Source organism: Rhinopithecus bieti, unplaced genomic scaffold (assembly GCF_001698545.2).
Source record: "Rhinopithecus bieti isolate Rb0 unplaced genomic scaffold, ASM169854v2 scaffold_39998, whole genome shotgun sequence".
Taxonomy (NCBI): domain Eukaryota; kingdom Metazoa; phylum Chordata; class Mammalia; order Primates; family Cercopithecidae; genus Rhinopithecus; species Rhinopithecus bieti.
Genome location: NW_016816687.1, coordinates 714,858 through 731,100, shown reverse-complemented (window position 1 = coordinate 731,100; position 16,243 = coordinate 714,858). Strand labels below are relative to the sequence as shown.

General features: G+C 47.8%; 2 protein-coding genes across 2 annotated transcripts in view; one reads left to right on the top strand and one right to left on the bottom strand.

The window, feature by feature from the left end:
- CEBPG (CCAAT enhancer binding protein gamma) overlaps positions 1 to 8,549 on the top strand; it is a 9,572-nt gene extending 1,023 nt beyond the window's left edge. The window contains exon 2 of the mRNA XM_017855048.1: positions 4,987 to 8,549. Coding sequence (XP_017710537.1) covers positions 5,083 to 5,535 — 453 coding nt within the window. The 5' untranslated portion in view covers positions 4,987 to 5,082 and the 3' untranslated portion in view covers positions 5,536 to 8,549. The remainder of the gene's footprint in view (positions 1 to 4,986) is intronic.
- Positions 8,550 to 12,032: 3,483 nt separating this feature from the next.
- The window catches only part of PEPD (peptidase D), a 142,214-nt gene continuing 138,003 nt past the window's right edge, over positions 12,033 to 16,243 (bottom strand). Inside the window, exons 14-15 of the mRNA XM_017855047.1 lie at positions 12,975 to 13,166; positions 12,033 to 12,564 (exon numbers count right to left, since the gene is read on the bottom strand). Coding sequence (XP_017710536.1) covers positions 12,427 to 12,564; positions 12,975 to 13,166 — 330 coding nt within the window. The 3' untranslated portion in view covers positions 12,033 to 12,426. The remainder of the gene's footprint in view (positions 12,565 to 12,974; positions 13,167 to 16,243) is intronic.

Below are 16,243 nucleotides of genomic sequence, written 5' to 3'. Positions count from 1 at the left end.
CGTCGACCCCCGCGCTGCTCGGGGCGCCCCTCGCGGCGGGCCGAGAGCGCGCGAAAGGCCGGGGAATGCCCCCTGCGGAGCCCGGCCCCCTCTCGGTGAGACGGGCGGTGTGACCGGCCAGGCTTGCATTGGCCCCTGGGGATGAAGGGTGTTCCCAGAATAGCAGAAGGTGGACCGAATCGAGCTTTAGAATCCTGCTCTTCTAGAAGGGCTCAGCTTGCGGTGATCGAAAATCTGTTCAGAAGTTCAAAGACTGATCAATAAAATAGGGAAAGCAACTAGTTTTTAAATGCATGACTTCGCAGAGATAATATTTTGCTTTGTGGAGCTGTTTGAATGTCCTGCACTTTACTGTTGAACGTAGTTTAGAAGAACACGCAACTCCCACGGGTCGAATAGAGAAGAAATGAAGCACTTCGCGGGCATGGTTGGAGGGAGCGGAGCAGGGCAAACAGCCAGCAGAGGTGTCCAGATGCGGAGGATGGAAATACATGTGTGTGGGGGAGGAGAGCCTGTTTTCCAGGGCAGCTGGTGTGTTGCTTCTCTTCCCTAGGTTTACTGTTTGATTTTCCTCTTGTTTGAGGTTTATACTGTATTCTGGCATCCTGAAATGTATAAGATTTAGAAAGGTCTCTCAGTGTTGATGGGTGACACCAAAATTGGTAGTTGTGTCAAAATTGACTGCCTGTATGAATAGGCTGTCACTTAAGGCAGACTTCTCCCATAGAAGTGTGACTCCCCGAGAAAATTTTAAAAGAAAAGCCTATAAGGGCTTGCTTTACGAAGACATTCTACATCTAGAAGCTCTTGATGTTTAAGATGTGGTCATCTGTTAGCACTTGAGTAGTATTTGGGATAAGCCGTTCATAAGGTCAGTTCTGCTTCTGGAAAAAGTTGCTGTAAACAAGGCTAAATAATTACAGGGTATCCAGGAACTGAAGCATATTTCAGCTTCTTGATTCCTGCTTCTGGTGGGCACACTTGGCTGGTTCAGTTATTTTTAATACCTGCTTTTAAAAAAAGTAGGGGGAAACAAAACGTTGAGAATATCCTTTAAATTCTCAAGAGCACATCATGTCTGTCCGCAAGGCTGTCTGATTTTGGAGAGATGGTTTCATCCCTGGGAAATTGAACACTATGTGCTGAGCCCCTGGTAAAGACAAATAGGACCTCATGGGGCTGAATTTGGTCTTATGGGCTAAGATTGCCTCACTTGGTCACAGTAATGGTAAGTACAGGTAGCCACGATTCCAGGTGTATTGTGCGTTCTTGGGAGGGCTGGTTCCATGGGTTGTTGTATTGATAGGTACACTGGCCTCCTGCGTTTGTGGCTTTCTAGCTCTATCAGTAAAAAAAGAAAAAAATGAACATGAGCTCCTAATGGTTGTTTATTTACAGTCTGTTTGTTTTGTGTGTTGTAAATCACTTCAAAAGGATTGGGTTAGAAAGATGATGTTGATGTTCTTCTCATGCCCCAGTGACCCACTTCTGTACTCCCAGAAAGGGGATGTCCCCTCCCTCATGGACCTTGCAGTAGATGCCTGTGAAGATCCGCAGGGAGAAACGACACGGCTGGAGTTGACAGACCTAGGGAACGAATCTTCCCAGATGCCCAAAGAAAAGAGAAAGCACAGACCATTTAGGATACAAATAGTGGTTTGGTACTGTCAAGATGTGGTGTGAGGGAGGAGAGAGGGTCAGGACCTTGGATTTGATCCTGTAGACTGGAGCCAGAGATGAATTTTCAGCAGGAGAGTGACTCACTCAGGTTTGAGTGTTCCATTGCTCTGGAGACAGAGGTTGGAGGAAGCAGGCTAGACCAGAGACCAGTGTCCCTGAGAGATGATAGTGACCTGAGGTGATTTCGATGGGATTGGGATGGAGAGGAAGGGTAGATGGGAAGTTTTTTGGTTTGTTTTAGGTGGAATTGTCAAATCCCAAAGACTAAACAGTTAGGACCAAGGAGAAACATCTATGACTGTTTTGAAAGGTTGACCTTCATTGAGGAAACTGAGTGAAAAATTTATTTTGGTGGGCAAGGGGAGGAATATTGGGTTCTAGGTGTGTGGAGAAAAGGGACAAAAGCGTTGGGAAAATTCTTAGTAGGTTTATTTCCCCAGGTGAAATTTGAGAAAAATTTGATTTTGTTTTATTCATTCTAACATTGTGCGCTTTCAGTGTGACTGACATGAACGAACATTACTTGAATTAAATTTGAATGGAAACAAAGCCTGTTATCCAGTTAGTCCACCATTCTCAATATTCCTTGGGAATCAACAGCAGAGACCCTCAGACTTCAGTGTCATCAAATTTACTTGGAGGTCTCCTTATGGAAAGATTGCTCAGCCCTGTTCTTAGAACTCCAATTCTAAGTCTGGGGCAGCCTGAGAAGTTACATTTCTAAAGAGTTCCTGGATGATGATGATGCTGGTCCACGGACCACACTTTGAGAGCCATTGCTCTTCAGCTTTCCTGCTGTTTCCTACTTGAGTGATTCACGTGGAAGGAAGCCAGGCGCCACCCTGCTTCCTGTAGCCTGAACTTTGGAATAGTGTTTGTCCACAGAGGAGCCGGACTTGAATTTAGGACTCAATGTCCAGCTTTGAAATAAACACTTTTTGCCTGTTGTAGCTGTTCAGTAAATGTGTGTGGAAGGAACAAAGCATAAATGAGAGTGGCCTTTTCAGTGTAAAACCTCTTAGCTCTTTGATCCCTTTTTACTTGGTTAATTTTCTCTTCACTTTAAGAGCTATTTATATGGTTAAAGAACTTTTTAAACAAAACATTCTTGGAGTTATTTTGATTATCTCCAAGTTTCTCTTTGTTACATTTTCACCAGCTTGTAGGGTCGTGAATACTGTTTTCACGCCAAAGGGCTTACCTTTAAAACTTCGCCTATGACACACGTTCAGCCTAGTACCTTGCAAGATGAGTCAGGCAGAGGTGAAAGAGCCCTTCCCTGTTCCTGTATCTTTGGATTTGGAAACAGGTGTGAACGTCGCTGAACTTGGACCCTGTAGTGAATAAAAGCTGTTAGTGACTGAAGGTCGTGGTGTGTTGTCTGTAGGAAAGTGTCTTACTATTCCACATCCCTCATTTGCATATGGGGAATAGACGCCCACGGAAGAAAAGAGATTTACCCAAACTAAAATAGGGGGAGCCACAGCCAAGACAAGAAGTGGCCTGGCCACTGGTCTCTACCGCTTTGGATCGTTGCTGTCTCTGAGCATGGCCACATTGACTGTAGAGAGCTTTAAGGGCTAAAATATAATTGGTATATAAAAAAGTAGAGAAATAAGGTGAACATGATTATGATTGTTAAGACAGTCTCAGGAGAGGTGTTAAACAAGTTCTTAATAATTGAGTCAAGCACTTCTACTCACTTGACACCAAATAGATAAGCAATAATAATGTTAGGTGGCACTAAGCGTGGCTCAGATTAATACTAAACAGCCACTTTTCTACTGAAAGAGAAATGAGGCAGCCTAATAATGACCAAGGGAAATTGTGAACTGTTACTGAAGATAGGCTTGGAGTGGATAGCCCTCATCGTTTGGAGGGATGCTTTCTGTCTTGCCTTAGTGCTGGAGTGAGAACAGATGACCTACTAGCTCAGGGTCGGCTGTGTGGCTTTGAAAACAATGGAAAGTAATGACACATGGACTTTTTAAAGCAAAGATGTTTTTTAAAAAGAGATCAATAAACAGTGTACAGAATTGCCTGGCTAAAGGTTTGGGTGTAGCTACTGGTGTTGGCTAACTGAGCTTTCCCTCATTGTGGGATCACTGTATAAATCTGACTCCAGATTTTTTCCACTGATGTAATTTTAGCAGTTTTGTGGAAAGAGAACAGGATAGGTTTATGTTCCTAACACTGCTTTCTAAATGTCTAAGAGTGCCCTGACTCCTTGGTGGACACCGTTCACTGAACTGAGTCAGTTTATCTTGAAGTGGCCTCCTGATGATAGGATAGTCACGCTTTTACACTTCTTGGGGCAACTGTAGGGACTTGATTGGATTCAGAGTAATCCACATGTGACTGGTTTTTGAAACCGTGACTTCATTTCTGCAGGCAGCAGCACAGGGGTGCTTCAGAGCTGGTGCGTCCTCCGAGCTCACACGAGCTCATTTGGTAGCGCGAAGTGGTCACAGGCACGGCAGCTGCTCAGCTCCTTTGTCCAGCCCGGGTCCCAGGACCTGCACTTCCTTGGATGCTTTATGAGGGCTTCTGTTTCTTTCCTTGTGGTTTCAGGTTGAGTGTGTTTTGATGTTTTATTAATTATGTCAAGAAACAAAACGCACTTTTACAAGCCTGGTGGGATGGGGAGCAAATTGAGTGTCAGAGCTCCTAAATTCAAGAAACTCACTCAGTAACTTTTGTTAAACTGTGGAATTATCATTTGAGGTCATTACAAAATAAAGCAAAAAACTACTTTTTCAAAATATCCCATAAAGAGAACTCTGGGAGAGAACTCAAGTCCTCGATGACTCCCTCTCTGCATATTAGAACATGGAACCCCAGAGGTGATAGCATGGTATTCCTCATGAGCACTGGAGACAGGGCACGCCACCCCAGCCTTCTGTTTTGACTTGAACCAACAATGGAAACTTTTCCCCTCTTCCATTGCAGGTGTCTCTCCTACCACAGTCAGCTGCAGCTTCTCCCTGGCAGATTGTCAAGTGCTGTTAGTTCACACATGCCACCTAATTAGTGGCAGTCTTTTGTTTTCCTCCCATTTTTGATAACAATTGCAGAGGGGCAATCAGGGATCCAGGTGGGCTGAGTTTCGCCTGGTGGTGCTTCTGTACTGACTTACTGTTCTAAGTGAAATGATTTAGACTTCAGAAACATTGCAACAGTTGGCAGTTGCTGTGGACTTTTCTCAGCAGAATCAATAAATGTTGGCCTGATGTTAGGTACATACAAGTTTAATCTCATTTGATCCTGTCGTTTCAAACATTTTAACGCAATTTATTTTTTAACTAGGTACATGTGAAGATTTTTTGGCAGCTTAGCGTGGAAACCATTGATCACCTTGCTCTCGTTTCTACCTGTTCTGTGTTGGCAAGGGAGAGTGCCCAAATGAGCAAGATATCGCAGCAAAACAGCACTCCAGGGGTGAACGGAATTAGTGTTATCCATACCCAGGCACATGCCAGCGGCTTACAGCAGGTTCCTCAGCTGGTGCCTGCTGGCCCTGGGGGAGGAGGCAAAGCCGTGGCTCCCAGCAAGCAGAGCAAAAAGAGCTCGCCCATGGATCGAAACAGCGATGAGTATCGGCAACGCCGAGAGAGGAACAACATGGCTGTGAAAAAGAGCCGGTTGAAAAGCAAGCAGAAAGCACAAGACACACTGCAGAGAGTCAATCAGCTCAAAGAAGAGAATGAACGGTTGGAAGCAAAAATCAAATTGCTGACCAAGGAATTAAGTGTACTCAAAGATTTGTTTCTTGAGCACGCGCACAACCTTGCAGACAACGTACAGTCCATTAGCACTGAAAATACGACAGCAGATGGCGACAGTGCAGGACAGTAGACCTCACCCTTTCCAGACTTCACAGCTTGTGGCTTGAACGTTAAAGGTGTGACCACTGACACCACTCATGTCAGTGGCTGAAAGTGGTCCTTTTCCATGATTCAAAGACCCATTGAAGGTTATTTTCTAGGATCAGCACTGAAGAGTTGATTAGCTAAAAATGGTAGCCTTGTAATTCGAATATCTGGTTTTAAATGATAGAGATTTTTGTGGAGATCAAAATTCCCTAAATGTTAAGGTATATGGTAAAAAAAAGAACTATCTGGGATCCCGATGTTCTTAATAAATCCTGACTTCCCAAGAAGTGCTTCTTTTTTAAATTGACAAAAGGAATGGGGAACTGGCAGGCCATGCAGAAGGTTCTTGGTTTTAATGGGTAGACTGAATTGGATTGAGAAAAGTTGAATGCCACTTATGGTAATCTATTTGTAATTTTCTTCTAAATTATGTATTATAAATTCATAGAGCTATAGAAAGCAATGAGTGAGTAATTTGGGGTGATTTTATGTATGGCATAAACTTTGTTTTAACATAATTAGTACTGTTTTCCCCCAAAAGTACAAGTTTTTGAATAGTGATGTCAGGTTAAGTAAAGAAACCTCATCACATCTTATAGGCATTGTGTGGCCCAATTGACTTAAAATATACAAATAACATTTAGGAAGCAAATAGATTAAACACGAAAATAAAACTAAAGCATAGGAATTATGTTTTTGGGATACCTTTGCGCTTAGATTGGCATTATTTTATTCTGAAAACGCAACTCAGTGGTGTAGAGAAACTTGTGTACCAAAATTTTAGTTTGTGCAGATGCTAGTAAAGTAAGTGTTTTTTTGGATACAATTTTGACAGCCAAGTTAGTAAACAAAATGTCTTAACAGTTTGATGACACAACGTACTAATTAGGGTTTGGAATATTAATTCAGAAGGTAGTTTCTCTTGTGTTCAAAATAGCTGCCATGGGGCCATTATTTTTAAAGTCAAAAATTTATTCTGAAGGCTTATTTTGGTATTTGATCTTAACCAAGTGACTGTTAGAGAAGTGTATCAACTCCATGCCATCTCCCAAAATAATTGTCTAAGAAAACTTGAAAGTGTAAGGTTTTAACCTTTAATTTATTTCTCTTAAATACATCTTTTGATATTGTTTTGTGACATTTCTTTTCTGGTTAGTGGACTTTCCAGACTTTGTACCACTGCTTCTGTTTATTCATTTATATGCTTTTGTGTCCCATAAATTATTTTAGAAAATGCTGATAAAACTCAGGAGATTGACATTTTTGTTGAGATAAAAAATGACAGTTGCTAAAGTAGGGACTCTGTAGAGTCTGGCTTATGTCAGCGTTGGTAGTTTAGATGGTCTTTGTCAACGTTTTTTCTTTTCTCTTTTGTTTTGTTTTCTTTCTCTTTTTTTCTTAGCACACTTCTAGCTCAAATTTGTGTATTTTTTGTGTGCCTGGGCTGGAGATGAGAGACTGAGTCATAACTGATTTAAAAGTTTGTGTTACCAGGTATCTTATTTGAACATGGTCATTTTTGGCCACGTTGCTGTTTCATACTAGGACTTGGGATGATGTAGCCAGAATGAAACTCAAGTTGCACCCTCTGGTTGGTGGAAGAGTGCTGACCGTGCCATTTCTTGGCAGAAGGCATCATGGTGTCCAGCAACTCAGCAAAGCCCTTATTAGAGTCCTGAGGCCCTTCTGAATGTAAAACAGGAGCCCAGGAGATGCTGTCTCAGGAAGGCTATTAACTCCCTATAGAGCCAGGAGACAGGAGGGGGGTTTCTAGGGTCCAACACCAGCTTACCTTGGAGTATGGATCTACCCATGAAGGATGAGAGATGTTTTGAATAACTAGCCAGGACACACCACAGGATCCTACTGGATCCTTAGCAGCTGATTGGTATTACATAATTTAATTAATTGGAGATGCATTAGGTCACTTGAATGTATAAGCACCTGTGGTAGGTGCTACAGACATTTCAATCTCTGATTTACTAAAAAATATCTTTGGGAATTCGATGCCCCCATGGAATTTATGGTTACGAGTTATATGAATTGACTTAAGTATCTTGAAAAAGAAACTTGAGGGAAATCATCAGGGGTGTGTACTCAGTATTTCAAATCAGAACACAAGATTGGATCTTTTGGAAAAATGGGTTCAAGCTTTGCTGTTACCCATGGAAATGCAAAGTTTAGCACAAGCAAGCAATTAGGCAGAGAACAAAAATGTTAACCGTTGTGTTGTCTGTCTTCCTGAAGTGGTTGGAAATTGTAATTTGATAGATTTATCAGTATAAAATTAGGGAAACCAAGTGTGGGGAGTGAATCAATTTAGAGCTTTGGGAACTGTAAGGTGACTTCTGTAACTTTCATTCTGTGTGTGACCTGTGAACCATTAGGATGTGATCTGCCCTTGTGGGCAGGTCCAGCAGTTTAGGAGTTAGGCTTTAGCGTAAGTTTCTAGCTGCATAAGATGAGTCTCCTGGGATAGGTGTGCTTTGGCTGGTTTTGGCTGCAAATGGTGAGATCAGAGCAGCTCTTCCTGCCGCTGGCCCCTGAAATCAGTTGTTAGGATGTCATTGCAGATACTAAGTAGTAAGATTTTAAACACGACCAGGTCTGAAATGCAGGTCATGAGTGTGAAATTCTCAAATTTACATAACAAGTAGAAGTATAGACAGTTTTTAACATTTGGTATTAAAGGAGAGGAAATTGTAGCAGCTTTTCACGTTTCCTAATCCCCATTAGAGGGCTTGAGACCTTGTATCTGAACAGCCCATTTCGCACTCAGTGCTTTTTGATGCCTTAGAAATAGGAGAATTGTTTTGTTTGACAAAAGCTGGGAAGGAAAAAGTCCGCTCTGCAGCTGTTAGATCTGCCTCTCAGGAAAAGTACTAACTTGTTCTTTTGTTCCTGGCTTTCATCAATTTGTGAAATTTCTCTATTTTTTTAAATATAATTTTATTTCTTTCAACAAATTTAAAATAAAAAACAACTTTGGAACAATGACTTGTCTTTCATTGTGGCTTTCTTTATATTAGATACCAAAAAGCAGTCCAGATGTTAAACAGCTGGGAAGCCCAGGCAGGCGCCTTGCTGTCTTTCCTGTTCCCACACTGGACGGCCGGGGTAGGGGTGGGGAAAGTGGGGAGACAGGCAGAGAGGTATTTGCGTCCAAGTCTAGATCTCCCCGATTGCCCTTAGTGGATAGGAAAATAGTTTTCTCTGAACATGGGATACATCTTTAGTTACATTTTTAGTCACTTGGTCTAAACTAAAAATGATACCAGAATAGGGAAAGGAATAAGTGAATAAATGGGTTCCTGCTTAATCACCTAGTGTCTCAGAGCATGGTTTCCATTTAGGGAAGAAATTCTTGTTTCCAGGTAGATAAAGAGTGTAAAGTAAGTCCGTTCCCCTATCTGGAGTTTTTGTAGTACATGTGGACACCGTCTTCATTTACATTATGCCATAGAGTATAGAGATGAATTTGCTGATTTCATAAACATCATTGAGTCCAGGGAGCTGATGTGAATTGAGTATTTCAAGGGAATGCCATTTAAATGCTTTTCTTCTATGATCCCTCAATTATTTTCATGTCTTGGGAAATACATTTCTGCTTGCTGCATCTTAATAAAAAGTGGAGGTCAGGAATTATTCTTATGGGAAGTGTGGCCCGTTTCACTTCTTTGAATTAGTTGCAATTCAGAATCCAATAACGTGTCTTGGGGAATTTTACCGAGCGATGACATCTTTGTGAGGGGGCCAGGTCTTTTTCTGACGAAAGCACTGTTACATCAGCTCATCCACTGCCTATGCCGAGCCAGAGTTCATACACGTTTTACAGTTTTACATACACTCAGAGAACACCATTGCCTAGGTATTATTTTACTCCTCACAGAGCTCTAGGCCTGAAAGCTGTATAGAGGCATCTAGAGAAATGGGGGTTATAGAATTGAACTTGGAAAAGGAATAAAGTTGTCAGTGAAACAGTCACGCGTTACACTTTTTGCAGCCCAAATGTCACCTCTCATCCCTCCCTTTAAAGCAGCTGTTAGAACCAAATGCGCTGCCGCATCGCCACCTTTCACTTCCACCTTCTAAATGGAGCTCCTGTACCTGTCTGTTTCACCCACCCTGACCTCCCATGCAGAGCCATCCTCTTCTCTTGCCTGGACTTGGTGACTGGCTCCTCTTCAGTGTTACTGGATGGCAGCGTCACTGCCTGCTGTCCAGAACCATCTTGTTGCTCCCCGTTGCACACGGGGTGAGATCCAGTCTCCTTGTGGCGTGGTGTTTCCCCTCATCAACTTAATTTCCTTCCATCCTACTGTGTCACTTTGCTTCGGCTCTAGGTCTTTTCCAAGCTCTTTTCTGCCCTTCCTGGGACAGCTCCTTCTGTCTGGAATGAAGCATCTCCCCTGACTTTTCACTAACAAGCTCCCTCCTCTGTTTTACCCCCCTGGCTGTCTACGCTAAGCCTATCATGTTGCTTGCTTCACGGCACTTTGCAGTGTTTGAGACAATATATTTGTTCATACTGGTTTGAGGTGAAGGCCTCTCAAGAAACTAGAGGCTCTGAAAGGAGGGGTTTGTATCCTGCACTGGCAGAGTAGATGCTCAATTATTTATTGAATGAATACCTAGATACAGTTTCGGAAGGGTTGTAGCACTATACAGCTTTCTGGAGGGGTCTCTAATGGATTTCTGAAGCTACACAAATTTCTGCAGAGGTTAGAAGAGACAGTTAGGTACAAACACGGGGGTAGAGGAGGTAGCTAATGCTGGCCCTCTAGACCTGTGCTTCCAAAGAATGCCCTTTGAGACAGGTGGAGACTCACGCCTGTAATTCTAGCACTTTGGGAGGCCAAGGCAGGATTGCTTGAGGCCGGGAGTTCAAGACCAACTTGGCTAACATAGCAAAACCTTGTCTCTATTTATGTAAAAAAAAAAATTTTTTTTTTTTTTTTTTTTAAAGATCACTCTTTGACCTACTGGCTCAGGAAAAACATGTGACCTCTCTGTTCCTAGTGACCCTCTGAAAAGTGTTTAGATAGAATTAGAGATTTCTCCTTGCTCCTTTTGTTTGCTTTTTTTTTTTTTTTTTTGAGGCGGAGTCCTGCTCTGTCGCCCAGGCTGGAGTGCAGTGGTGCGATCTGGGCTCACTGCAAGCTCCATCTGCCGAGTTCACACCATTCTCCTGCCTCAGCCTCCCGAGTAGCTGGGACTACAGGCGCCCGCCACCACGCCTGGCTAATTTTTTGTATTTTTAGTAGAGACAGGGTTTCACCGTGTTAGCCAGGATGGTCTCGATCTCCTGACCTCGTGATCCGCCCGCCTCGGCCTCCCAAAGTGCTGGGATTACAGGCGTGAGCCACCGCGCTGGCCTTTGGTGACTTCTGAAAATGTCTGTCTCTTCAGCTACAGTTTTCCACCCTCTCATCCTCATGGTTTCATCTGTGGCATCTTTCTCACTTGTCCTTCACCTGGGCTTGGTAACTCCTGGATGGGAGCTCTGTGAGAAGGCAAACCTGGAATGGTGTACGGAATTCTAGACACCAGCTCCAGGGGTGGGCTGTTCTGTGGGACCCTGGGAGAACTGGACAAGGAGAGGCAAGGACAGATACTTCAACAGGCACGGCTGGGCCCTGGCTGGCTTCCTGCCTGGTGGAGTTTAGTCAAGGACTACACTTAGGGAGGACAAACGGTCTCTGCAAATTCGCTGTGGCGCTGCCTTCGTTGGCAGTGTCTCTGACAGAGGCTGGCTTTGGCCAGGGTGTCCCACATGAAAAAGAAATCAAGGACAAGAGATCCCTGCAAGTCTCCAGTTTTAAATATCTGCAGCTCAAGCGCTACGTAATTCTACCACCTTCAGAAATCCAGTTTGGAGGCGGTGACTGTATCAGAAAGACTTGTGTTAAATTAGTCCGCCCTTTGACTTGCGCGAAGGTGTGGCGCGGGGTGACTTGGCCAGTCTGACCTGAGTGCCTGGGATCTTCCCGCAGCGTTGCTTGCCCCACCTCAAACCTCGGGCTGCACTGGTACTGACAAGCTAAAACCACCTTGCCTGGGCGTACTGCTCACACTTGTCTGTCAGGAGCATCTGGCGGGCACTTGTGAAATACACAATTCCTAGGCCACTGCCCCTCGAGATTGAGTCAGATGGTCTGAGGGGGTCCCAGGAATCTCTTAGCAAATGCCCCAGTGGTTCTGATCCTGTTAGGCTTGGGAAACCTTACAGCAAGTGACAGGGTGACACCAGAGCCCCGAGTCCCAGGGGCTCAAAGCAGGCTCCTCTGGGAGGACTCTGCCCTTGTCCCACCAGGCCAGTTCAAGGCAGAAGCAGCCGTTAGAGGGCCTGTGCCGCCAGCACCCTTTTCCTGGAACTGACTTTTGATACTGACACCAGCTGAGCCATCTTTTCAGGGTGTACGGGGTCCCAAATGCTCGTCTGCAAAGGAATAAAGAATAAAGGGGAAGCCGTGCACAAAGGACCATTTTAGGAAATCTTTTATTGCAAATGCCATTCTGCATATTGATTTTTGAGAGAAAGTATCAGAAATGCTTCTTTCCTGGGAAAAGGAATACAAATGACAGCAAGACATATTTTAGTTGCTGCTAAAGAACAGCATTATTTTCAATCATTTTAAATCGCTCATTTAATAAGCAAGGTATAAAACAGATTAAAGGTGTGAGCTTGCAAAAGGGTAATTAAAAAAGTGTTTCCTCCCCAGGAAACAGCGCTGTTTGGTCTGATCAAATGCCGAAGCTGGGATCTGATTCTGGGTGCTCTCTCTCGCTACTGGAGTGCTGACCAGCAGGCTGCCCATTGCGAAAAGAGGTTGCAAGGCCAGGTCCCCAGGTGTGCTGGGATTTCTGGCTGGCTCTACTTGGGGCCAGAGAAGGGGGAAAAGGCCTTGTCACAGCCTGCCATGCATGCTTCAATCTCTTCCACGGTGCGGGGCACGCAGGTCAGCAGCTCCATGCCGCTGTCAGTCACCACGACGTCCTCCTCAATGCGGACCTGGGTCAAGCCGACAGACACACATGATCACAGAGCAGTCTCGTGTGCCAGGCTAGAGGGCCGGGCCCATTCCAGGCCCACCCCACCATGGGGTGGGAGCAGCTGACACTCCCTGGGAAAGGGAAGTGGCCTCCAGGCTCCTTCATGGAGCCATCTGCTCACATCACCTGCTCACCCTGTCCTTGCCAGGTGGATGGGAGCCCCTGGAGCAGGAAGGAGTTTTGCAGGATCTCTGCCTGTTCCTACTGAGGGGTGAGGCTCCATCTCGTGACAGACCACACGAAGGGGCAAGCTGAGCCCACCTCAAGGGAAGGCGTCACTAGGGCCCCTGTCTTGGGACTAAGGAGTCTACAGCGGCAGTGGAGGTGGCAGATGTTCTGGGAGCAAGAATGGGACCCATGGGCACTCACCCCACCAAAACCGCGAAAGCGCTGCAGGACCTCGCGGTTAAAGAAGCAAGCACGGGCCGGGTCTGCCAGGGCCTCGTCCAGGAGGTGGTCGATGAAGTAGATGCCCGGTTCCACGGTAAGCACCATGCCTGGCTGCAGGTACCGTGCAGTGCGCAGACTCCGCAGGCCGGGCTCGTCAATGCGCTCCGTGCCCTGTGGGGAACAGAGATGAGGGGTCCGATGAGCAGCTCCAGGGCTCGCTGTGGCCTCATCAGGAGAGATAGGCACGTGAGGGCTGGCGCCAGTCTTGTGGGCTCTCTTGACCACTGAGGTCCTCAGCCTAGGCTCGCCCCTGCTGTGCTGGGCCGTGGGCACCCTGATAAGTCCTTCCACCCTGCACGTACCCCCGGATCTTGAGTGTCCCTGGCCACACTACCCTAGGGCTCGCTTGAGAAGCCCTGTGGCCGCCCATGTGCACACACCCAGTGCGAGATGCCCAGACAGGCCTGCGGGGCTTGCTGAGGGTTGGGCTGCCCTCAGTCGGGCCCTGCTCCTGGCCAGAGGAGTGGCAGATGCCAAACCGCTGAAGCCAAAAAAGCTCTTAAGGCAGCTATGAAGCCTCTTGGGGCCACAGCTTTCCTTCCAGGCAGCCCAAGTGGAAACTGGCCCCAGAAATCGTGGTCCCAGCTCCCCCAGGCCGAGGCCTAGGTTTTCCGTGTGACTGTCCAGGGAGGACAGGTGCCGTCATCAGGGTGGGTCTGCCAGCCTTAGTGCGCCAGTGCACATGTGCCGTGTGCGCGTGGCTTGGCGGGTGTGGCTCCCAGAGGAGTGCTCTGGGCCTTATGGCAGGGCTCTGGGAAATAGCCCCCAGCCTTGGAGGATGCCTGAGGGACGGTGGTAGAGCCACTCCCTGCAGGGGACCCTGTCTGCACCCCACGCTGCCCCATGCGCACCCAGCCTGGCCTTGTCCACTCACAGGCACAGCTGAGAGGAGCGGGTGCTCGGGGAATTACAGGAGAGCTCCTGCTCGCCCCAGGTCCCTGGGGCACCATCCGGCCGGTGGCCAGGGCCTCTGAGCCAGTGGGCACGAGTACGCTTTCTGGTCAGGGTCTGAGCCTGCCCTGCCCGGCTGCACTCCCTCCCCAGGAAGCCCAGCTGCTGGAGCGGGAGCTGTCATTTCTGACTGTTTGGGGGCCAAGAACATCAGACTCCAATTAGCAGTTCACGTAAGGTAACCAGAAACAGGCTGGCTTGGCCTCCACGCTGGGCATGGCCAGAGAGGCTGTAACTGATTCCACGGCGGGCAGGGAGAGCCACCCTGACCTGGAGAGAGCAGGCCGGGCGGGAGGCGATGAGGAGACACCACAGCCTGGCTAGTGTGGCCCCAGCCCCACCACACTTGCCTCTGGGCTGCTGACCGGGAGCTGAGGCCAGAGGGCAGGGATGCCCCGTGGCTGAGGAACCGTATGGAGTGACATTCCCTCTGCGCAAGTGAGAGGTGCATGTGGACTCAGCTGAGGCCTGTCTCCTGCCCAGAAGCTGCTGGGGGTCCCAGGGTCTCTGCTCCAGGACCTTCTCGTCCCTGTCATTCAAAGCTTGTGCTAGGCACCCCCACCCCACCGCCGCCCATCCCTCTCCTTCATGCTACTCCTGAAGTGCCCGTCCCTGTCTCTCCACCCCATGGCGGTCGAAGCCAGGGGTCTGGGGGAAGCAAGGGCCTGCCAACGTCAGGTTTCCTTCCTCCCAGTCACCCCTCTATCCCCATGGGCCCACCCCTGACCGCTACACGGTTGGGGGACAGGTTCGTTTCGCCAGGGAAACGAACTTTCCTCCCCTCTGAAATCTTGAGGTCCACCACTGAAGCTGGGGGTGGGGGAAGATTAGAAGGGATCCGCGGCGGACACAGGGGCAAGGCCTGCCTCAGCCCAGCGATGCAGTAGCCCCTTCAGGGTGCTGGCTCTAGGGGCCTGCCCTGGAGACCTGCTGAGAACAGGGTGCAGGCGCGGTCATAAGAGAAGCGGAGGGGCTGGGCGTGTAGGGAGGGCAGGAGCCCCTGTGGTCCAGAAAGTGCAGCCTTCAAGGGTGGGGAGGGGTCCTGCCCTCACCGTGCCCATGCCCGCCTCTGGGCACAGGGCTTGACAAGGCCATAACTTTTACTGGGCTCCAAGCAGAGGAGCCCCAGATGTATCTGCAGGCCTGAAATAAAACAAATGACTTTTATAGGAAAAGCCATATTTTTTCCACAATGTTTATCTGTCAGAAGAATAGACTCTGAGCACAAAGAGGTGCTTACTGGAAAAGATGAAAACAGTTTGCTGCCAATTTTTGCTGGTGGAAAAAAAGCGCTTTGGCGACTAATGAATAACGAACCTCAGCTAACAATGTCTGGAAGGCCCAGCTCTTGGCTCCCTGCGCACAATGGGATGAATAGACATTAGGAAATTAAAACTGATTTTGTTTCTCCAAATTTAACTGTTTACACTTGAGGAAAAAAATAATTGAATAATAATGCTTCTCTTAAGCAATTCCCCCCACCGCCCCCACCCTGCCAAAAAATCATTCTTAGTGCTTTCAAAACACCCTGCAGCCAAGAGGCCGAGCCTTGTCTTGGCTAACCGGCTGGGGGGCCCCAGGGCGTGCACGGTTGCACAATCAGCCCCCTGCATTGGGCAGCTGGCCAAGGGCAGGGACGGGCGCGCCCCGCCCGCCCAGCTGAGAGGCCATAGCCACCTGCCCGGTTGGGCCTCCCCAAGCCTCACGTGCCCTCTGAGTGGTCCTCTGAGGGCTGGGGGAGCCTTGTCTGGAGATGGCCCCCAGCCTCCCTTATCTGCCAAGGGTCCCCAGAATGCCTGGGGATGAGGAGGCTGCAGGGTCACAGGTGTGTGGCCCAGGGGCCTGGGAGGCAGAGGGCGAACCAGCAGCAGAGCAGGGCTGCTCTGGGCTTGTGAGGGGCCAGGGCGAGTCACCAGTGGGTGGAGCCTCATCAACTCCCCAAGTCTAAATGAAGCCAGAGGCGGCTGGACGTGAGGGGTGCCACACAGTTCCATCACAAAGACCCATCCTTGGCACCACTGTCCCATGGGGCCCCATGCACCGTATCCTGACTGTGTGCCACCTTCTGGGCAGGTGACACCAGGGCTCAGAGTGCAGACAGCACCACTTTTATGTCCAGGTCTGTGGAACACTCATGGATGCATCCCTGCCTTGGCCAGGGCCCTGATCGCCCCCTCTCATGCCCTCCGTGTACCACAGGGAGCCAGGGGGCCCATCACTGCTATCGCAATACACCC